Source organism: Syngnathoides biaculeatus, chromosome 12, assembly GCF_019802595.1.
Source record: "Syngnathoides biaculeatus isolate LvHL_M chromosome 12, ASM1980259v1, whole genome shotgun sequence".
Classification (NCBI taxonomy): Eukaryota; Metazoa; Chordata; class Actinopteri; order Syngnathiformes; family Syngnathidae; genus Syngnathoides; species Syngnathoides biaculeatus.
Window position 1 is genome coordinate 20,062,975 of NC_084651.1, and position 23,785 is coordinate 20,086,759.

Here is a 23,785-nt window from a genome sequence, read left to right on the forward strand (position 1 = left end):
AACTAAAGTTGACTGAAATTCTCTTCATTTCTTTTGCATTAAGAGGTCTTACTCTCATGGCAGTAGGTTCCTCTGAAGCCCTCTTTACACTCGCAGCTGAACTGGCCACCGGCTTGGCTCCGGCACCGGCCGTGAGGTCCACACACGTTGGACGAAATGTAGCGCTCTCCTCCCGGCGTACTGTTGGATGCCACCGCAACTGTGCAACTGTCTATGACTGTGCAGACAGGGAGGCACAGACACTTCTTTCTGACTCACTTTTATCACATCACCAATTGAAACGCACACAAAAACAGGCCTTACAGTTCCACACCATTATTGAAATTGGAGAATCATTCATTCAAAGTTTCTTTACAGGTGTAAAAAGGAACTCTTTAAATACCGATACTGAAATTGATTAGTCAGGTGTTGCATTAAATCCCTTACTTCCACTTTAATCCAGAAATGCTGGTCAATTCCTACCACTACCTGTGTAGAGATTGCATAAAATGGGTATGATTGGATTAAGATACGAGGTAGGTGTTCGGTGTGGATAATGTGAATTTGAAAGTCTCTTTCCAATCGGTTCTCCCACAATGTGAAAAGGATACACTCGAGTCGGAAAGACCAATAAATTATGCTATCATAAACAATTTCAGTGATCTGCTCCAATCTACAATGAAATCCTTTCCTTTCCCCTTGTCTGATCAGGTTAGGAGAGTGCGCTGAATGCTCCCCTTTAATTACTTAATTCTTGCCAAGAACAGAAAGAATCTCACAGTCTGGTATCTGACTCAGTGGTTGGTCCCCTCACTCAATTAGACACACATATGCACACACAATGTGCAGATTCATTGAGGAGGAAAAAGAAGCGGTCGCCCACCAAGTCCCTCCCAGGAACACACACACACAACACAGTACGATCTGCCTTTTGCCAGATTTTCAGGAACTCCGAGGGGAATCAACGGAAAAGCTTTGCGGAGGAGATGGAGCTGGGGTCTGCTCACCTTGGCCAAGAAAACGGAGCACAAGAACAAAAAAAAAAAAAAAAAACAGGTATCGCACTCATGGGAAGACTACAGCTAAAGTGCTCCAATCTTCTCTTATACAGTGTGTATATATATATATATATATATATATATATATATATATATAAAAGTGGATCCCTTTACAGGAAATTCCAGGATAAAGGCCTTTGCGGAGGCCAGAGGGCGTACCTTTACACGTGGTGGTGCGACAGTGGTCTTTGAGGTGGGAGCAGTTCTTGCCCTCATAGTCCTCCGGGCAAGCGCAGTAGTAGTCTGTGGCCAGGTTGAAGCAGGCTGCTCCATTCTGACATGGGCTGGGGGAGCAGTAATCGATATCCAGCTAGGGCAGGAAAAAGTATAGCATCAAGAGAGAAGTTAACCTGATAGCTGACAGTTTCTGCTACACTAAACAGAGCAAAAAGCCGCAGCATCCTCCCTACAGGCCGTGCCAGGAAACAATACACACACACACAAAGTACATGGAGGAAGGGGAAAAACAAGCCATAGACACAGGAGCCGTCCTCAGAGTCTAGGCTTCAGCACTGAGGAATGCATCCCACTTAAACCAGGGGAAGCTTCAACAAAGCATTCCCTTTAAAAAAATGACCTCAGGGCAGCCATGTAGGAGGGTGGGAAGACACAGAGAAAAGGGCCCGTGTGTGGACACAGAGGATCGCGGCGCTGTCTTACCTGGCAGAGATTCCCCGAAAATCTGGCCAGACAAAGACACTGGAAGCCGTTAACTTCGTCCTGACAGCGCCCGCCATTCAGACACGGCGAGCTCGCGCACTCGTCGATGTCCCTCTCGCAGTGCTCACCGGCGAAGCCAGAGGGACACGCGCAGCGATAGTCGTTCACCAAGTCCTGTTGTAGTAAACACACACACACATCTTTTAGTGCTTTGACAAGTTGAAGTCTATGGGGTTGAATTAAGGTCACAGGTTCAAGAACCACCACTAATTCCAACTCCTTTTCGTCAGGGATCACATCGTGGTTAAAGCTTCACTCAGAGGGCCACTCCGAAATTATACCGCTACCATTACGTATGAAACATGATGCATTCAATTGTGGCAAATTTACATATGACAAACTCAATTTGAAATCACAAATCATTGAACATTGTGACAAACAAACAAAGTGAGTTGTAGTTATCCTTCATTTGCTTTCGGGGGTGAAGGAAGAAAAAGAAAAAAAAAAATAACTGTGAGCCGGATCTGCCCTGTGGGCCTTCAGTTTATCAACACAGGCAAAAAGTAGACTTTGGGGTCAGTTGGTTTAGAGACTACCTTTGACTCACGAAGCACTGATGAATTGCCCATAAGTAAACTTGCTTGGGGGTGTACGTGCAACACCATAAATTCTGCCCCCTCCCATAAATCCCTCCGTGCGCATTCATATAAAGTTTTGAAAAAACTGCACACACACACAACAAACCCTCAAAGTGGTGGTGACAAAACAATCTTGCAAACCAAGCATAAATATCAAGATGGTAACTTCTCAAGATGGTTTTGACACATACCTTGCAGATCCCCCCATTTTGGCACTGGTCCATGCAGTCGTTTACATCTACAAGAACAAACATTTGGAACGTTAATTTGGCACATATTGAAAAAAGGGAAAAGGAGTTCAAGATATGGTGGAATTGTTGGGGTGAGGAAGCGCAACGTGGCTGCAGACAACACAGAGGAGTGTTGAGCAATCCGGTTGTGTGGCCAAGCAAAACTAGTCCTGGGATTGTTTTAAAACTGCAGATCTGGCCTCACAAGGGCCCGAACAAGCACTACCACAGCTTCATCTGTGTGACAGCCTTTTTTGTTACTGTTTTGCTTTCTTATTAGAAAAAGACAAGACTTTTCTTCAGTCACTACAGCGGGAGCAGAAAGAGATCCATAAAAAAAAAAGGGGGGGGGCAAGGCAGTCGGCGGGGTCCACAGCTGCGTCTGACAGCTGTCAACTTACTGACGTCGCAGTTCTGCCCCGTCCAACCGGGAATGCATTCGCAGAAGTAGCCACCAATCAGGTTCCGGCAGGAGTTGGCATTCATACAGGGCTTGGCTTCGCATTCATTGGCATCTAGTAGGGGGTGGGGGGAAACGAGACGTTGGGTCGGTATTTACATGTGCAGTTGACAGCTATTTAGTGGCAGAGTGAACTAAAAGAGTTGAGGGTGGAGGCTCACCTATCAAACATGTCTTCCCAGTCCAATGTGAGGGACAAAGACACTTGTACCCGTTGACGAGATCTTGGCAGGTCCCGCCGTGATTACACGGATTCGGAGAGCAGTCGTCGATGTCTGCAGGGGAGAAGTGCGGTCAGTTTATATAGGTATAAAGGTATACCATTTGAACAAAAGTCTTGGGACACAGTGTACCATTTATTGCCCTAGTCCTGCCTGAATCTGAACTCAAATTCCCAAAATACTTTGGAAATAGAACTACAACAGACAATGTGATTCAGTCTCTTAGGTCCAACAACACTGACCACTAAGATGAACAATGAGCAATCAAGGCACAGGCTAAAAGAGTGGCAGCAGTTAGCTACAAAATTGGGAGACCAACTCGATAGTTTCTTACTTCCAATTTCACGGCATGTGTAATAAGTCCCAATACCTTTGTCCACGTATTTCATTTTTATTAGAGAGCAGCTGGTGCCAAGGCTACGAGTGCCAGTCTTACTCACTGAGAGTGCAGGAAGGGCCGCTCCAGCCTGGCACACAATGACATTCATAACCGTGACTGGTTTCTGAGCAGCTCCCCCCATTTGAGCAGGGATTGGACAAACAGGCATGTTCCGCTAGAAAGCAAAAAGACAGGTTACACAATCAAGCACAAGCAGAACACACCCTTCTGACTCATTCCACCCCACCTTCAAGTGGATTTTCTTTTCTGTAATGACATCCCTTTGAATGGGACCATTCAATTCAAAACAAATAGACCCGCCAGGAAAATCATCTGCAAAGTTCTTGCCGGCGACGAGTCTGTCAAACAGAACGCCTTCATTTATCACCTAACTCGTGCCTCAAAATCTCACACTCATTAGCCGCCCAACGGGCAGGAAATCATCTTTCATGCGCAGTGACTTTGCAATGACCACCTGCCAATCTCTTCCTGACTGGGAGAACAAGACGGGAGTGGAGGGAGACCAAAGCACAAGGGGGGGCACCTGCCCCCGAGTTACTTCATTAAGAGCAAGTTTAGGAGGGAATCACTAAATGAATACCAAATAAATGATTTACTCAGGGACCGAGTAGGCAATCAAGCTAATCAGTGAACGGAGACGTAAGAGGACATCCTCCCTCCTCCGGCGCATAGACGTCGCCTCCCTCCACCGCACACCTCCCGTCACGGAGGGCACGGTTTCCTGACATGTCTGCAGTTAAGCTGTCAGCACCCCGCGAGGCTCACACTTAATGAGCGAAGAAACATCATCTCCACGGTAAGTGCTTGCAGCAGCTGAATATTAGCTTTACAATCTGCTTTTGACGTGGAAGGGGGGAGTGGGGGGTAACGTAATGATCGGCCCCAGGGGATCACACTCTGGATTACCTGATTTGGGAGAGGGGGCATTTATGCGGGCGGGAGTAGATACAGATTATTGCAGACTCAAGATTTATCTGATTGCAGACTCCAAGCATCTCAGACCCGACATCAGCCAAACCTTCTCGCAGCTACGTGACATCAGATCATCAATGAACTCTACCCAGGACCAAATACTTTCATTGGCGCTGTTTCCTTACCACCGAAATTCTAATTTGTCACGCCACAATACGAATCCGAACAACGAAACGTACAAAAAGGTGGCAATTTGTTGTTGATACAAAATAGGATAGCTTGGCCTAAGCAGAGATCTGTGCTTTTATTCCTCATTTCCAAATATGTTGAGGCTTAATCTTGTATTGTTTCAAACCTGCCAATAAACACAGCTTTCACAACAGCAACAAAACTTTAATCTGCACCCGATATGACTGTAATTACGTGTTAAGCCTAGTTAAAGTTTCACTATTTTATTTTCTGGAGCTTCACAACAGAGTTCACTGATATTTCACGAGGAGCGTCACACAACAATCAATGACAGCTAAAATGAGTGTGACAAGAAATGTCAACAATGCAATGTGAAGAGGGGGAATTTTATATTTAGACTAAATCTAGAACAAGATCAGGCAAAGCCCATCAGGATTCGAACATTAAAACAATTATACCTTTCATACTTTCAAATGTCATGTCAAACGCCACACCCTTGCATGCTTGCTTTTTTGTCAAGCAATGAAAACTACCATCATTAATACACAAAAGAAACACAGAGGTTTCTAATCCACTTTTTATGAGTCAGACAAAATGTCAGAAACCAGAATACTGTGGCACCTTGACCTATAAGTTTAATTGTTTTGGCTGAGCAAGCTCGTAACTGCATTCACTTGTACTCTTAATAATTATTGCAAGTAACAAGCAAGTAATACCCAGAAAAAACATCACTTTTTGCATGTTTTTAATGAAAAAAAAAAAAGCTAGATTTAAATAAAAAAAAAAAAAAAAAGAAAATGTACATAACATGTAATTACAGTAAATCGGGAGATGCTCAGGTTTGACAAACAGCAGCCAATTGGGAAGGTTTTTAATTTGTATTTGTGTGTTCTTTTTGCCATTTAATACAACTGCTGCGTCTGACTTTTTTTTTTTAACTTCACTCAAGCAGCAGCTTGTCACTCAAAAAAAAAAAAAAAAAAAAAAAAAAGATTCAAAACAAAACCTAGCTCAATGGGTTGTAACATGAAAAGTTGGAGCACTTGTAAATTAAGGTAGCTCCGACATCTCTTAAGACATCTGTCCATACGAAAACTAACTTAAAGTGAGCATTATCATCTTTGTAAAGGTAATGTGGATCACATCTTTGTTGGCTGTAATTAGCGCATGTCGACTTAATGTCGCCACTAAATGGTTGAAGCTGAAAGTAACTGGACTAAACAATATTTTGATGTTACACAAGACTTAACAGCATCTGAGCAGCGTTCTCCATTATGGCGCCACTCAACAGTAATCTCGTGGCACTCACCTCTCTCACAGTTGGCTCCAGAGTAGCCCTCAGCACACAAACACTGGTACTTGTCCGGTCCCGTGTTGATGCAAGTCCCTCCATTCATGCACGGCTGGTGAGTACCGCAGTAGTTCAGATCTGAGAAATGAGCGAGTTCACAGGGATTTAGTTTTGTTCTGGCACAAAATGAAAGGCTTCTAAAATTAAGGGGGCCGCAACCAAAGATGTGAACCTTTGTCGCAGAGATGTCCTCCCCAGTTGGTGTCACACAGGCACTGCCAGGGTTCCACGCAGGTGCCGTGTACACAGCCGGGGTGGGGCCTGCACTTGTCGCAGTATTGGCCTTCCCAGCCATACAAACACCTGCAGGAACAACAACACATGCTATCAGAGGCTATGCACACACATACGAAGCACATTTAAGTAACATCACCCGCAGCACAATCTAAAACCTGTAGTTTATTCATTTGTTTAGACCACATTGCTTAACAAGCAACAATAATCTGGATTGAACTAGTTCTGCACAGCAAACAAAGAGGCAGTATTAAGAATCTCAAGTACTGCAATGTAAATGGCATACAGCTTGTGCAACCACTCTGCTTCGCAACACCGCTCAGTTCCAAACACTTCATTCCACTTCCAAAAACCTTTGCCATGGCTAACATTAGCGTCGGGACACACTGACTGACAGTGTGCTTGCGTCTTGGCAGCAGCACCAGAGAACAGCGTTGATCCCACTGGGCTCTTCATGGTCCTGGTTCCCATGAGTCAAGAGTTAGGATTTTGCCTCAGGCCAGAGGAGGAGGAGGAAAGCACTCCTTCTTGCTGACCGCCAACATGTCCAGGTCCGTAATTACACAGATAATGCTGCACCCTTTTGCTTCCCAGGCCCTATAATAAAACCTGGCTGATAGGTGCACTCCTTAAAAAGGTGTCCGAGGGGAGATGGGGGCAGCTTACTGCAGCGACAGGACACACACTGGCCTCTCTGGGAGAGCTGCATGGTGATTAGCCTCCAGAAAAGGACTGTAAAAATAAACCTGTGGTGAAGTCAACCTCACTCTGTGATTAAAGAGGCTATTCTTAAAAGTGTGCTAATCTTCGCTCAATTAGTAGTGGCAGAGGATTCCCCAGCAGGCTCCCAAATGATTTTGTTATTACGTAGCTAAATTATCAGGAATGCAGTGCGACGTTTGCGCAACACTTCTGACACACACTAATTCAACATGGGAACACAGACCACTTACAGTAAATGGGGAGAATACAGTTCATGCTTTGCAAAGTAGAGTTTACAGATACAACACTACCAATCGGTTTTGTGACGACTCGATTCCCACAGTGTCATGAGTGGTGGCAGGTGCCCCGGAAGGCAAGTTTAACACAAAAACAGCCACACCTGTACGGGAAAACATTTGGACTTCTTGTTCAGCCACACAAGCACTTACAAGAAACCCGAGCGAGTTCAAAACCTTGGCTAAAAACAACAAAGCGTGTTCAGAAAGGGAACCGACCCCACACTCCCTGTACTTGATTTGGAGCCAAAGCAGACAAGTAAGAAAGCAACCAGCGTCCGACTGCAGAGAGTGCGGGATGGAGCAGGGGGCCTCATACAGGATGATGCACACAATTCTCCTGGACAGATACCCATCTGTGCCTGGCTTTTCCTCTGGCTGTGTGCATAAACAGCATTAGGAAGCCATTAGCTGCACAAACAATACGCTTTAAAAAAAAAAAAAAAAAAAGTCCACCCCAAATGTTACACACGATTTGACTGATAAAGGCAGCCTAATTAGAGTGGGGGGGGGGGCATTTCCAACTTTGATTCATAGCACTTAACAGCTTTTGTTCCCACATGTTTACAAAGTAACTCAACCAGTTTGTCACTTAAACAGAAAATAAAAAACACTCTTGGCGTCCTTGAGCAAGGCACATAATTCTATTCCAACAAAGACAACGTATTTTGTTACTTTTGTGCTGTATTGTATTCTTTGTAATAAGTTTTTCCCAGCTGGCAGGGAAAAAGTAAACGCAATATTACAGATACTTCACAGTGTGATGCACTACAACCTCATTAAGCGGATTGGTGAAGTGAGCTCATCATCATTTCAATGCAGTGAAGAAAATGTCAGTTACACAATAATAGACGGCACTGGGGAGTTTGGATCACTTACGTGCATCCATCTGGCTCCTGACACGATCCATGTTCGGTGCTGCAGCCTTGTCGGCATATTGCTAAATGACAAGAGGAGAGAGATCATGGCGGTTGCCTGGGAACTAAGTACAAACTTATCAGCTTTAGCTCAGTTATGTTGTATGTTTAGCACTTTAGTCGGAGCATGAATACACATTTAGTCTTCCAAAGATCAGTCACGTGACAACTTTCTGTACTCAGAGAACGAAGCAAAAAATTAGGACAAGTTTACTTAGTCATGTTGATGACAACATTTGAATGGAAATAGAAAGGGAGGTTGGAGTACTTATATAAACAAAGTCATCCATTCAGTAGCAATGACCCAGCAACCATGTATCAGCATGAGTCATACTGCAGCCGGGCTGTTTCTTTCATAACAAATAATTTAGACTTTCTCAAGCTTCTCTTTAGAGTTTGTTAATACACTGCAAAGAGTCAGCAGTCCACACGGACAATTCAGGGCTTCTTACCAGTGTTGCATTCTGGTCCCGACCAGCCTTCCAGACATGTTTTGTTCCCGTTGTAGTCGCATGTGTAATGCCCAAAGAACTCGTCCCTGGGTCGACAGAACTTGTTGCAGCCGAAGCCATAATAGTGCTCATCACAGCTGACCCGGATCTGGTACTCAAACTGAGCTACGGGTCCATTGTGAGTCAGCTTCCTCCAGTGTGGGCTGGGGTGGATCATGCCAGAGTGCGAAGATTTCTCTATCACCTTCCCATCTGCACGTTTAACAAAACAACAAGTTACCACATCAACACCAGCTGCAAGGTTCTGGCTCCAAGGAATCCAACGCGTTTCGGTGAGAGTCGCGCTGGAATGCACCATGAATTTTCAAAGCGCACAACGGGATATTGCGGTGGCTAACCAAAAATGCTTGAGCACAAAACGCAAGAAGATAGCTGATTATATGTAATCAAAGCAACTATGTGTACTGGTGAGCAAGAGCAGTTAGAGGAAATGCAAAAGGCGGCTTTTAATTAGCACTTTAAACTACTCCCCCCCCCACCCCATTCACTCAAACTCCAGCACCAAGTGTCCCAAGTTGGTTTCCAACTCAGGTTCACAGCTTTATGCTGCCCTCTGAGTCTGCTCGGGCCAGGACAGAACCGCAGTCGCCATAAATTACAGTGCAATGACAAGCAACGCCACATTCAGTGCGAGGGGGAAAGCAAAACATGCCCATCAGCACTTTTTAACCAAAGCTCACATACATTTTTCAAATTGTCTCAAGTCAACATTTTTTGCCAATATACTCAAACAAGTGCCTGATGTTGTTGTTTACAACATTACACCGATACCACACACGCACACACACACTTTTTGTTCAAACATGAGGGGGTCATGGCTCTATCAAGAGGACAAGGACCGGGGAAGGACACTGGACTGGACTGGACATCCCCCACACTCACACAAACACACAGCAAAAACCCATAAATAAGCTAAACCACTGGAGCTAAGCACAGAGACTATCCTGTATGCAAATACACTATTCTTGTGAATCTTTCACCTTGGATAGAATGAAAAATGTGTCCGAGATGTTATTTACTGCGCTCACCGAGGCGGAGGGGGTCGACCGGGGGGTGAGTCGCTCCTCTGTGGAAGTATGATGCAATGCGGCTGAACCAGAGTGGCTCGCTGTCATTTATTTACCACGTTAGTGGTGTGGATGGGATGGGAGGGAGGCAGTGTTTGAGCACTGGAATCGCATTGAGCGGCAACATTTCGCAGGGGCTTGGAGTCTGGCGCTTCAGCTATGTGGCACCTCTCTAGCGAGCAGCGGCCTGCGGCATTGGGGGTAGCACGTCCTCGCTAAGTGTTGCCGCGCTCGAGGCAGAGCGTAAAATAGACTGGACAAATTTGAAGAGGCCACACTTCAACACACAACATCACAGCGCTCAGAAGATAACTTTTGAGAGCAAACGGGACCTTAACCCCCCCGCCACATACTTCCCTGAAATCTATTTGAAGATTGCCAATGAAATATGTAGCGGTACTTCTGACTAGGTTTGATGCAGGAAAGTAACCTGCTTCCAGAGGGGTTGCAACGGTACTGAGTGAGTGTACATAGTGGGCTATTCACACCAGTGCCCTAATGGCTCTCTGGGACGCGCCAAATACGGCAGAAAAGACCGAAACCTTGTTGACCTCACACGAAGAGAGACAAACATGCACGGGCTCAAAATCTACTAGAGCTGGCACACCGTTGCCATTGAGTAGCAACAGTCAGGACTAAATGATAGCATCCGACATGATGCTTGAATGCACGTCACCTCTCTGTAGCCTACCTTGACTAATAAGCTGCTAATATAAATGGCGACAACTACCTACTCCTTCTGTTTTACATGATCTTGTTGGCAGTAGGGGCAGACCAGGGGATAGCTGGATGAACTCAACCTTTCACACCATGGTGACAGTGAGACTGCGTGACCCAGACCCTGGCGGGGAGCACCTGCCAGTCTTCAAGGCACAATGCAAACATTTACACTTCATTTTTCCTCTTTTTGCTCTCTTACCCCCCTGCTCTCGCTCTTTACATCTACCCGGCAACACACTTTCTTCTTTCAGACACGTGCTCGCCCGAGAGACCATGTGGAAAGCGGGTAGGTGGGGGTGGGGGGTACTTCCTTTCCTGACCTTCTAGACCCCACGAAGAATAAGAGATAAAAAGAAGGAAATGTGGGGCTCAACATATCTTACCGCTGGTTTCATTGTTGAAGTCCAAAGCTTCTACTATCAAAGTGTAGGATCTCTAGAGAAGAGAGAGAAAATAATATTGTTAGATAGCATTTAAAAACATTTATATGAGCACAGTCGAAATTCTATGCTAGCAATGATTAAAACAAGGTTAACACACATCACACAAAACAACAGTTCAGAAAAAGTTTCACTTTGCATTGAGAGCTTTCAAAGCAACCACCTGTGATTCTAAAAACAACTGCTGTTCTGATTAAGGCAGGATAAGCTAGCATTTTTTTTAATGGGTGGGGGCAGGGGGGGGTAGACAAACCCAGACAAACGGCAGGAAAGATGAGCAGGCAAAACCTGCAGGAGGGAGTCTCATGCACTGCAACCAAACCAGCACCCCCCCCACCCCACACACACACACACACACACACACACACACACGCGCCAATGTCACCACCCAGACTTTAAAATTACGACTTCAACAAGTCAAAATAAAATAAAAAGTACACAAAGAGGGATAATATAGATGGCCATGCCAACAATATGTCTTCATCTCAGCCACAGAGAGCTTGCTCGCTTTTGAAAACTGATTTTCCCCCGAAAATAAAGTTTTCCACATGTTTACAAAATGTGGCCAGAGACGTCAGTGGAGAACTTCCAAAGTTCTGAGAAAGCAGGTCTGTTTTGCAGTCTGTATGAGATTTGCAATTTAATGCCAATTTAAAACGTGGCGCTGCGAAGGCTGGGAAACACCCACAATTGACACTTTTGTTTCTTTGTGTGTTTTTTTTTTTAAAGATGAGTGTCACAAAAAGCCAAGCAGACAAAATAAAGATTAAAACTAAAGAACAAACATGGGAACCAGGAAGAATGCTGCATTCCGGCAGTCTTGTCTGCACTCCCAAAGCACGAGGACTGATCAGGATCGGTAGCACTCACGCCAATATCAGCTTACACGTTCTCACGAGTCACCACCCTGCACCCCATTCATGAGGGAACACACGACAGCGCCATTTCACATACACAAAGGCATGTTTCATTCTCACATTTTCACCACAGCAACGCTTCTTGGAGGCACACACCGCCGCTACGATGACCTCACGGCGAACACACCTGCTCTGAGGAAAACCCCTGATCGGATTGGAGCGGTGGGAGAGTGGCAATGAGTCACCCACCCCTTTTCTTCCCCTCACGGCTTTGCCCTATTTGGTCAGCCATTTAACTTTCCATCTCTCCAGGAGACATGCGTCTCATCACGTGCCAGCATCTCCTGCAATCAGAGTGGCTATTACTTGAAACACAGCACTCATCATCACCATGCATGGCAGACTCTGACTCACAACTTGGCTGCTAGCACAACACACAAAGGCAGCAACAATGGAAATTCAAGCCCTAATCAACAAATATTGCAGCCCAGCATGTTGCTGTATTACATTAATAGAAACAAGGGTCCCCTAGACCCCTTCCACTCCCCACCCAAACATTTTAACACGGTTGTTACTTTGGTGTTCCCTCATGTGTTCTCACTTAAGTCTCTTGGACTACAACTTCTTTTTTCACCATGGGAGACAATCTGCGTCAATCCAACTCAATAAATGAGCATCGAAGCAATGCTTCTATACAACGAAACATGGATTTATAAATCAAGGTACATGGGAAGGGCATTTAAATGTACTGGATTACTACTGAGAAAATAATCCATTAATGGTTTTACTTTATGGAGTTTGCATGGTCTCCCCGTGCCTGCGTGGCTTTCCTCCAGGCACTCCGGTTTCCTCACACATGAAAAACATGCAACATTAATTGGACCCTCTAAATTGCCCCTAGGTGTGATTGTGAGTGCGGGTGTTTGTCTCTATGTTCCCTGTGATTGACTGGCAACCAGTTCAGGGTGTACCCTGCCTCCTGCCCGTTGACAGCCGAGATAGGCTCCAGCACTCCCCGCAAGCCTTGTGAGGATAGGTGGCTAAGAAAATGGATGGATGGGTTTTACTTTAATGGGATGGTAGCGTATCAGTTCTGTATACTTATTTTGATACAAGTGTTGACCAGAAAAATGCTGCTTTGAATGGTCGTGCTATAGCAAAATTTTGCAGATTTCACTCAACGTCCTATAGTTGACCTCGGGTTGTCTTTTTCCCCCCTGTAGTTCTGATGTCAACTAATCATCTCTCTAAGGTCTATCCCTTTCCTAAATATTTTTGATACTGTTTTGTCAATGTGTGTTCCTTTTTTTTTTTTTTAAACAGAAAACAGGAAACTCAAATCAACACAGTAACCGCAAAAATCATCCCTCTCCCAAAAATATCAACATCAGTCATGGTTGCGACATCCCCATTGACGTAGCTGTGGTTGATATAAGAAACCAGGAATGACTGCTGGATTTTCGATAGTTGACCTTAACGCGGCTCTCAAACAAATCTTAGGATCTGGTTTTGAAGGACTATCAGGTTACTATAGCACAGACATAGCCAAACCCAAGTCTTCTCTGAGGGCGGAGGACGTGCAACCGACAGAAACTTCCTAATTCCACTTCCAAAAAAGAAAAATAATACAGAGGGGAATCGTCATCACGGTGCATAATGTTTAATGTTTTACTGGCAAATTCCTTTTTCAGGCCCATCTCCAACACACCCTTCTTTTCTGTTTCGCCACTGAAGACTTGCCTCAGCATGGAGGCAAAAGAGCTGTGCCACTGTCAATTTACACCACTTTTACGCGCGAGTCCAAAACAAAAACATATACTCAAGACACTTGTGCAAACACGAAAAACCTGCAAAATAAGACTCCCTATTCAACTAATTGTTGAAAGGTTTGGAAATGCACACCCAAAATATTTCCTGTACTAACTAGAGCCAAAACTTTGAAGTAATCCAACATGATGTTCGTGCTTAATAGAAGGTTGTGACAGGCTGGCAGCAGGTAATATTATTAATTAAAAACAGATGCCTTTATAAAGTGACGGGCCGTTTGCCAAACCCCACCATGATGATCAAACACTTGCAGAGAGGCAACAAGGATCACCCTTTAAGAAACAAAAAACAAGCACCTCCAGCTTTTGCGAGGAGTTACAGTAGATTTTAAAAAACAATTTCACAACATATTCTTTTGGCTTTCTTTAAAATTGATTTGATTTTCTGTCTCTACAGACATGAAACGAGATTAAAAATATGGGTTTGAAAATGATTGAAGACAGTAATTTATAGTGATAGCAAAACATTGACAATAATCATCCAGCACCATTCAATGAAAAGCACACCTCCCGAAAAATGTCCAAGATTATTTTACCAAGAAAACATGAAGGATTTGTTTTGTTTTTTTTCTTTGAAAAAATTACAATGCTATCCATTTTCACTTGTCAGCACTGTCCAATATAATGCATGTCTCCGAATGTGATGTTCGCGTAATTTTGATTTTTTTAAGCCAAATTCCCAATTTTTTGTTTGCGATTTTTAAGAAAACACTACCCATTGCGCATCAATAATAAAGTGTAGACAAACATGGTCAAAGTTCTGTGTGAAAATGTCAGCAGAAACATTAATCATCCGTGGCTTTGCCTTTAATGTGACTGCAGACCAAATAAACGCTCGCTGAAACCAAGATAGTGACCGGGCCCTCAGTCCATCGCCGTTATCAGCTCGTCTGCCACTGCCAGGTTCACTTTTCCCAGACTCCCAGCTGACTCGTAGCTCCTCTTTGAACTGCAGCGTGCATGCTCCCGAGCAAAGTGAGTCCTCCTTATCTTTCCCGGCCAAACAGCCGCTACCCAACGAGACAGGTTGCGTACCATAAGAGGCCCAGATCACTCCAGTTCAAATCAAAAATATAATGCTGGTCTCAATTACAAAGGGGCTTTTTCCTCAACGCTAACACTGTTCTTGGATTTAGCTGATGTACTTTCCCAAGGTAGTTGACTGGAGCAAAAGCAAGGTAATGCTTAGTGCTTACAGCCGAAGGACCAAATAAAGGCAACAGATTAGACACGTCCTGCCTCCAAGGAAATGTAAACAGTTGTGACAAAGACATGTTGACATTTTCTATCGGTTTCCCTGAATCAATCACTTCAGATGCATCAACCCGAGATCAAACCAATGATAGATGCCATTGAGGAAAACAGAGCATTCAGCATTACAGTCAGGCTCAGTCACGATAAGGCAACTCAGAAAATCACCCACAAAGCCGACGGTGGCACCGGGGGCTTGGCAGGAAGGAATGTTTTGTTTGCATGGAGATTTTCATCACAACAAGGAATTGGCAGGAAGACGATGTTGGAAATTCAGAAGCTTACTAAACATCCTGGAAAGGTATATCAACTGAGTCGGGAGAAAGAAGAATCACTCCTTGTGCCAACAAAAACAAAAAATGCTCCAAGCCATCAAGCAGAGACCAGGCACAGGAATGAAAACCGTACAAATGATTTTACCTCCTAAAAAAAAAAAAAAAAAAAAAAACTGTGTGCTCCGTGGTCGTCTTTAAGGGTCACCGGGCTTATAGGGAAACAAAAGCAGCTGAACCCAATTAAACGTGTTTTCTATGCATGTTTCCATGCAGTTTGAAGCTACCCCGTAAAGTGGCTATTATGTAATTCTCACACCACCACAAGCTCATTTTGAAAATCAGCTGGTTGAAGAATGATTTTGCTCGTATACTGGAGTCATTTGCACTTTCGGAACACATCAGAGCAGCCTATCGAAAACAAACATATCATTACCCCCCAGAGGTGGTCACCCCTCAAGGTTGAGCCAACTATCGACTGACTAGTCCTAGTTCATTAATCATTGAAATGCCAAAACAAGACTGAGACATTGTGATACAGCAGAAAATTATGGTATAATTGAAAGCATAGTTACTCAAAGTCATCAGAACAGCTTTGTAATTTTCACTTATCTTCCAGGTTTTACACATTGACTGATGGGGGGGGGGGGGGGGAATTCCTGTATTTGCACAAAAATGTAATGGTTTCACAACGTTCTGTGGCAATGTATAGGCTTATTCTGGCAACATACAAAACGACGGATGAGCATTTAAATGCCTTCCATTATTCTTGGCTCCGGTAATAACTCGGGAGGTACGTTACAGTTTGACCCGAGCGGAATATGTCTAAATGCAGGCAAATCAGTACCTTTAAATCCAACCATTTGAACAGCTGCACTCAGATAATCCAATTTAAAAGGTTTTCTTTACTTTATTGATACAGTCCAAGATGCCAAAAGTGATTTCAGAGACAAGGTTCCGGTTTGCCTACTAGCCATCATCATCACTGCTGAGTCCACTACAACCGCTTCCTGTTGCTTGTCCTGCAGAGGCCTTAGAACTGCACTGCTGCCATTGTGCTCTGTAATCCTCGCTGTAGTCATCAAGGGCACACCATTGTCTCACAGTTATAGACACAGCGAGGGTTCGGCCCGCCGGGCTCACGCGCTGAATGAAAGCGCAGCGTTAAACGGTCGGATCAACGCGGCAAACCTTGTTAAAAGATGTCCAGATGATGGCATGCAGCTGGATGCTTGGGTCCCACCCTACCTGATCTAAGCACATGTGTGGAGCCTCATTAAGTGCAGTAGTTGCTGTGGGTGGCAAGGTTAGAGAGATGAGATGCCTGGGGTCCATCCGACCGTGACTTAAACAAAGCCCCTGCGCGGACAAGAGGCCAACTTTATGCGGCTCTGGGAGAAAATTAAGGGCTGGAGGTCGTGGGGGCGGGGCATCGTGAACCCGAGGTTCCCAACAACTCGATCGCACCACGCTGCAATCCACTCACGGCAACCAATCAACTGATGAAAAGTGTGATATAACTACGCCGACAATTGTTGATGTGCGCTGAGGTTAAACACTGGAAGTGATTTGGATCAGACGCCAAGAGAATCTTTTCAGCTGTTCCTCCAAATGGAGGCATCCACTCCCTCCCAAAAGCGCTTTAACAGGAAATGCACTGGAATTGAAAACATTTTACTACATCAATTTGAATACAGAACATAAGGGATCTGCTGAGCACCGTCCCTTTTGTGTCGATTTATTTCAAATGCGCCTACAAATGAATTTCAACCACGAAAACAAAATCTAACCTGGCACATGTTACTTTAGAGTTACCAAAAAAATGGATCCTCAAAAGAAATCGTTCGTGTTTCTACCTTGAGCACCACTGAATTATACCATCAACTACCTTCAGTAAAGTTTTTCCTTAATCAGCCATACTAATCCAAGTTAGTGTATCAGCCAAGACTTCCATCACAAAATGCCACATTGCAGTTTTAGTACTTAGTGGTAGCTCGTGTGATCAATTTGACAAATTCAGTTAAAAGGTACTAAACTGAAAATGTGGCGTAAGGATGGTGGGAAAAAAAATTGTGAGGCGCCAGAAGGTATCAAATAGCACGCAACCCCGCTGAGAACATTGTTTAACTGACTATTAGATCATAGCAAATCTCGCTCTGCCTTCAAGTAATAACTGGCTGTTGAAAAAAAAAAAAAAAGTACAATGTGTGAGGGAATCATGCAGTGTTCTACTCACTCAATGTGGCTCGTCATGTCGCAATGACGCTCATAGTATAGTCTTTTCTTTTTAACCCAGTTCCACCTCAATTGAGACAAAAATAGTTTTGATGTCATTGGACACACACACACACACACACACACACACACACACAGCTTTTCACCCATCAGGCTCTGTGGGTGTGTGCAAGTTGTTTGCGGGCCAAGCTGTGGGGCCAGTCAGTCTGCGCAGTCAACATTCAAATGCACTCCAGCATGGCAAATCATCTTGCACAAAGCTACAACATTCCCACAGGCCGAACTGTGAGAAAGAGCTGACACTTGAGGAAACCAGGCATTGAGGTTTTACTGTTTTGAACATGACCAGCTTCTAGGCAAGCGGAGGATCCACACGGCACTGGAAAACCAGTGTTGTTCTTTTAACTACAAATTGCATGTGATTGCTGAGAAATGCTACCCGCGGCCAAAATGTCAGATGAAAAAAAAAATGCTGGTTACACATTACAGTATATTATAGCATCTGGCATTTTTTCCTCTTCCATTTTTTTTTCTTTTTGCAGTGCAGAATGTTGATATAAGATGCAATGGAAATCCATTAAAGCAAAGGTGTGTCGTACGAAATTGTCCAATTTCATTGTGCCAAAATGATTGACTCCAATGTATGTTTGCTCATCTATGCCGGTGACATATATTGACACACAGAACAATTCCATGTTATTCCACTAGATGGCAGACTCTAAAACCTGCGTCGTCACATTTTGCTACAAATTTTGTTAGGAGGCAAGGCATGAGTTTTTTTTTTTTTTTTTTTTTAATGTAAAATATGTGCAACGTCTCAATAGAGGTTGGGCTGCAGCATAAGCTCGGGAGAAAATCTCTATGAACCTTGTGGACATTATTGTACAGCACCCCCAAAAAGAAAATTTTTACAACTAGCCATAAATCAAGTCAAATAACACGAAGACGATCAACATTTTGAGGCACAAACCTTTGAGAGAAATCACAATTTATTGTTATCAAAATAAACCTTGAAGCAGCAAGCACCCTGTCAGCCTGAGCCCTTCTCGGAAAAAAAAAAAAATAATACAGCTGCACCTGGTTAATTGGTGCAAAATAATGGGACCGGCAGGGCCTTCTTTCTTCACTACATTCACTTTGTTGTGCTTTCTTGCAAAGAAGGTGATTGACAGACAGTAATTGCATACAATTGCCTAGTAAACAACAGTACCCCCGTGCAGCCCCCCCCCCCACCCACCCCACCCCACCCCTTTCTTCTTTTTCTTTATTGCAATGAAATGTTCCAACTTACCGGCCAGGCGAAGCTGAAGGGCAAAACTATCCTGGCCTTGTCATTCCTGAGCGAGCCCCTAAAAGAAAATGTATTCCCTCCGAGGACGGGCGTAGATCCCATTCCGAAACTGCAAGGCCCCCCCGCCGAAACCCTCGACTGGTATTCCTTGAGGCAAACTTTAAAAAAGGTCCGGCACTCTGCCCTCGTGCTGCACTTGCTGTCCGCGGAGTTCCGAGCGCCGTGGCAGCACGCGCCGCTCAGCAGCTCTCCGTTGGCGTTGTGCGCCGTCAAGATTTGTAACTCGAATTGTCCCGATCCATCTGACACCTGTTGGCGACAGAGCGGTCAATGCAGTGCAGCGCCATGTTAGAAACCCCTCAAACTACCACGTTCTCTTATTATGATTTTTTTTTTTTCTTGCTCGCCGCACGTCGTTAGCGCAGCTGCATTAAGGAAACAACCGCACCCCACCAAATTACGTACCTTTAGAAGAAACGGAATCAGAAAGGCAGCAAGGACGGCGGCCCTTCTCCAAGTCATGCCTGCGGACTGAGGTGGCCGCTGCTCGAACTAGTCGTCTGGCCGACACTCGGCACCACGGCGCTCCGATTTCAACATGCACAACGCGCCGCAAAGACGTCACGAGGCGAGCCGGATCCTAGCTGTGCCCCGGGGGTTTGTGCTTCCTCGTCGGGGGTCAGGCGGGAGATACCAAGATTCCACTTGCTAAAGAGGGAAAGTTGGGGCCATGCGGCGGTAAGTCGCTCACTGTCTGAACTGACTGAGAAGTGGTGCCGAGAGCAGCGAAGCAGCCTGCCTGCACGAGTTCAAGCCAGAGGGAGTGTCTGCATCCCGCCCGCCCGCGTGTGCTGAGCTCTGAGCACGGCCCACCTCCACCTTAATCATATTCATGAGCCGCTCGCGGGGCCCGCCCCACCCACCTTTGCGGCCACCGCGCACATCCAACGCCCAAGGTGGAACTTTCCCAACCAACGACCTGGAACGTCACAGAAGGACGCAAGTTTGGGCTGGAGTCACAGGGCAAGTAAAATGTCGAATAAAAATTAGTCCTCCAAAGAATTACTTCAGTTAGAGTAAGTACAGAACTTGTGTGTGTGCGGTGGGGATGGGGGGGATACCAGGTGATTCCCTTTTTTTTTTTTAAAGAACACACGTGAGATTACAGAAGCATATTGCTGGCACACCAGAAAAAAAAGTTCACTGTCATGTTATGATGGGACAAATCTCATGGTTTAATGTGGCAAGTTTCACATTTTAACGTGATGAAGCTCACGTTTCAACCTGATAAATGTTATGTTTCATCATGAAAAGTTTCACCATGTTAATGTGAGCATAACATCCCATTTCTGTGCTGCTTATCCTCACAAGGTTCATGGGAGTGCCCAGCTATCTTCAGGCAGGAGGCACTGTACACCCTGAACTGGCTCCCAGCCAATCGCAGGGCACATGGAGACAAACAGCCGCACTCACAATCACACCTAGGGACTATTTAGTGTCCCATTAATGTTACATCTTTTTGGGATGTGTGAGGAAACCGGAGTACCCAGAGAAAACCCACGCAGGCACGGGGAGAACATGCAAACTCTACACAAGGCGGTTCTGGGATTGAACCCGGGACCTCATAACTGTGAGTCTAACGCTTTCCAGCTGATCAACGTGCTGCATATATATAATATGAATGGCATTGTTCTCATCCTAATTATTTGTTATTACCCCCCCCCCAAAAAAAAAAAAACTGCCACACATGTTAAATCCCACAATACGTAATACAAAAAAAAATAAATAAACTTTATACACAAATTTTTGCACATGTTCAGGAAGATCATGGCAGATATTAACAGCATAATTCCCAAGTACACAGATTTCTTTTTTTGTGCGGGGATGGTTTTTACTGTTAAACCATACTAAAAGTATTTGCACTGTTGAACAAATTAAAAAGAAATAATCATAATCATACCTAAAGGCCTCTAAATTTTTTGTGATGTGGGAGGAAACGTGAGTGCCCCAAGAAAATCCACACCGCTACAGGGAGAACATGCAAACTCCACATAGGCGGGGCCAGAATTTGAACCCCGGCCTTCAGAACTGTGAGGCAGACGCTCTAATCAGTTGTTGTGCCGTGCGCATAACGGCTCACCTCAAAATGTGTAAATGGACGACCCTTCCACAGAGCTTGACGTCCACCATGGAATGTGCTGCCAGTCCCGCTGGGAGCAAATTAGGGTCTAAACGTCTTGCCCAAGGATGCATGCTGAGAGTCAGAGGCGGGATTTTAGTCACGACCCTCGGTCACTGGTCAACCCATTCTACCGATGAGCCCCAGTCACCCAACAAATTAAGCCAAAACACTTTTGCACTCAGCAGTACAAAACAGCAAGTGTTCAGTGACCTGAACTGGAAGGAAATGCTTCATGTTGTTTAAGTGAACTCCAAAGTCAAACTTGGAGGAGTCAGTAAATGCACCAAAATAAATAAATACGTAAATAAAGTTTCAGCTACAATAATAACATTATGTACGGTTTGATTTTAGTAATTCTTTCACATACCACAAGAGGGAGCTTGCATTCCACTGGTGCGATTTTGTGTTTGTACCATTAAAAATTCATGTTGTTTTATTACGGGAATAAAGTACAGTGATAACTTGAGTTCGCCATTTTCTGAGATTTCCGATTCACCAGCTATCACTCACTTGATTTTTATTTTTTTATTTTATTATTTTTTTTTTTTAGTTTTCTGGTACGAGCAATTTTCTCACAACTTCTCTTGCAACTCGATCATATTTCAGATACGAGGAAAGTCCTTTTCAAGCACATATTCAGTGCACAAATTAAACTTGTGAATCAAAATGTGTCTCTAGTGGACAAAGTTAAAATTTTTAGATAAAAAGAAGTCATTCATACTGTGGAGAGTTGAATATTTTAGGGACTAAATTCATTATATTATGGCAAAAAAAAGTAATGTGTAGAATGTTTGATGTAGAAGTGTACATAAAAGTGGAATTCTACAATAATAAAGTTCCCTCTTTTTAGATGAGCAGAAGTACGTATACAGTAGTTTAGGACATCCTGTATATTTTAAAGGATTTTAAAAAATGTTTTCAATACTGTCATAATATTTCTGTATTTTCAGGAATAATGTTGTACTATTATATATCCATCCATATATTATATTAACCGCATTTCCTCACAAGGGTCACTGGAGTGCCAGAGACTATAACATTCATTTCTAAGTGTTTTTTCTTGTTTGTTTGTTCCCCCACCTTCCACCCCATCCTCCAGGGTGGCACTAAGACTCCTTTGCAACTAAAAAGACTTACGCACCTAAATAAAATGAGCCTGAAGGCCAATGTCTGTGTGAAGGGCTTTCTGATAAATGAAGAGTATCCTCGGCATCTGTACTTGGAGTAAACGCATTGAATTCCTCCAGGGAAATCATCACAATGCCTGCTTAGCTCTTGCATATTTTCTTGCTGGAATGCCTTTCTAGGACATTTTTAGAATGTGAAGCGAACAACAAGCTAAGCGCACATGTTCATTGTTCCACTGTGTCCAACAATCACCAAGAGCTTTCGAAATTTCAGCACAAACATTGTGACTTTCACAGTCTCTGAATAGAAAAAGATTTGTTAAAAGAAATGTTGGCTCCTTTATGTTTCCCTAGATGCCCTTTTGCGGAAGGGCAATTGCGGCCAGGTGTAACTGTTGGATCGGAACTCGACATGCGCACAAGAAGATGGGAATCCCTCCCACCCCATGGTTAGGGATTTGTGTGAAGCAATTTCACAGGTCAGTAATGGGTCACAAAATCGGAAACGCAGGTGGGAGCTCCGCTGCACTGTATCAATCAGTAACCAGGCGGAGTCTCAGCTTCCCACTTTACTGCGCTTTATGAGGGCTTCACACGTCTTTGTACGTTTGTTTCTCCTACAGAAGCTGAAAAAGAGCTCGAGATCTGTCCGCATGATGGTAGAGGCACCCAAAAAAAAAAAAATATATATATATATATATTATTATCAGTGTTGTACCTGAACGAGATAAACAAACTGAATTTCATGAACTAGTACATATTTTGGTTTAACGTGAACTTAGTTCATTTCTGCCTGATGAACGTTACTGAGAACACGCTAATCCTTTTTTTTTGGGGGGGGGGGAATAGAAGTTCCTTTTCATTCAAGAATGCCAGATTTTCTTGGGGACTATCAGGACAAAATGCATCTTAGGAAAACTATGATTTGGATTGGGCCCATTTTGTTAATAGTCAGCCAGAGGTGCTAAGAATCCAAAGTTATTGTTGTCCTTTCACTGTCATTCCTGTTTTGTGTATACTGTGTGTATATTCGGTGCAAAAGTCATATTTTTGTGTATATTCATTAATCATTTAAAAAAAAAGACCCTTCAAGAAAAAAACTTTTTCCTCATGTTTCTGAGATTGTAGGGTGAAAACTGCAGCTGGTTACTAGTGTGGACTGAATGGGCGGCAACAATGGGAAAATGAAATGCCAGTACATTATTTTGAGGGTCAGCAACACAAAGTCCTGAAAAAAAAAAACAATGAATTGGGAACTATTTCATTTTTGAAACAGTGAACTTGTTTCAAAATTTGGGATGGTGAACTATGAAGTGTACTAGTTCATTTTTGCAACAGTGAACTTAACTTTGAACTACTTTGCGCAGAAGAAAATCTTTCTCAATGCTGGTTATTATATTTTTACCAGGTGCTTTCAGCACACGTAGCTCATGTGTAACATTATGCAGCATGTCTTTCAAAATATCAAATAACCTTATATAATTACCGATAGCTTTATGTACGTTGTATGTATTACAGCAAACATAAACCATACTTGAACAGGGGTGGTTTCGCCATAGTTTTATTGTCCAACGTTTTGGCTCTATAAAAAAAAAAACATCTAATCTCTTCCATCTTTCCAAAACCTTCTCCAATTTGCACTAACACGTATGTTGTATTTTTAAAAAAAGACAACTTGGCTTTTTCTTCATACAATAACTGACAAAAGTAACAATGCAAAAATCAAAGCATGTCTTCTGCAATGATCTGCAAAAATGG

The 23,785-nt window shown here is 43.8% G+C and overlaps 1 protein-coding gene across 1 annotated transcript in view; it reads right to left on the minus strand.

Moving 5' to 3' along the window:
- jag1b (jagged canonical Notch ligand 1b) overlaps nt 1-19,663 on the minus strand; it is a 29,961-nt gene extending 10,298 nt beyond the window's left edge. The window contains exons 1-14 of the mRNA XM_061838037.1: nt 19,184-19,663; nt 18,719-19,027; nt 10,930-10,981; nt 8,700-8,951; nt 8,210-8,270; nt 6,271-6,401; nt 6,057-6,176; nt 3,687-3,800; nt 3,187-3,300; nt 2,967-3,080; nt 2,527-2,573; nt 1,698-1,871; nt 1,197-1,347; nt 53-217 (exon numbers count right to left, since the gene is read on the minus strand). Coding sequence (XP_061694021.1) covers nt 53-217; nt 1,197-1,347; nt 1,698-1,871; nt 2,527-2,573; nt 2,967-3,080; nt 3,187-3,300; nt 3,687-3,800; nt 6,057-6,176; nt 6,271-6,401; nt 8,210-8,270; nt 8,700-8,951; nt 10,930-10,981; nt 18,719-19,027; nt 19,184-19,240 — 1,861 coding nt within the window. The 5' untranslated portion in view covers nt 19,241-19,663. The remainder of the gene's footprint in view (nt 1-52; nt 218-1,196; nt 1,348-1,697; nt 1,872-2,526; nt 2,574-2,966; nt 3,081-3,186; nt 3,301-3,686; nt 3,801-6,056; nt 6,177-6,270; nt 6,402-8,209; nt 8,271-8,699; nt 8,952-10,929; nt 10,982-18,718; nt 19,028-19,183) is intronic.
- Nucleotides 19,664-23,785: the final 4,122 nt, after the last annotated feature.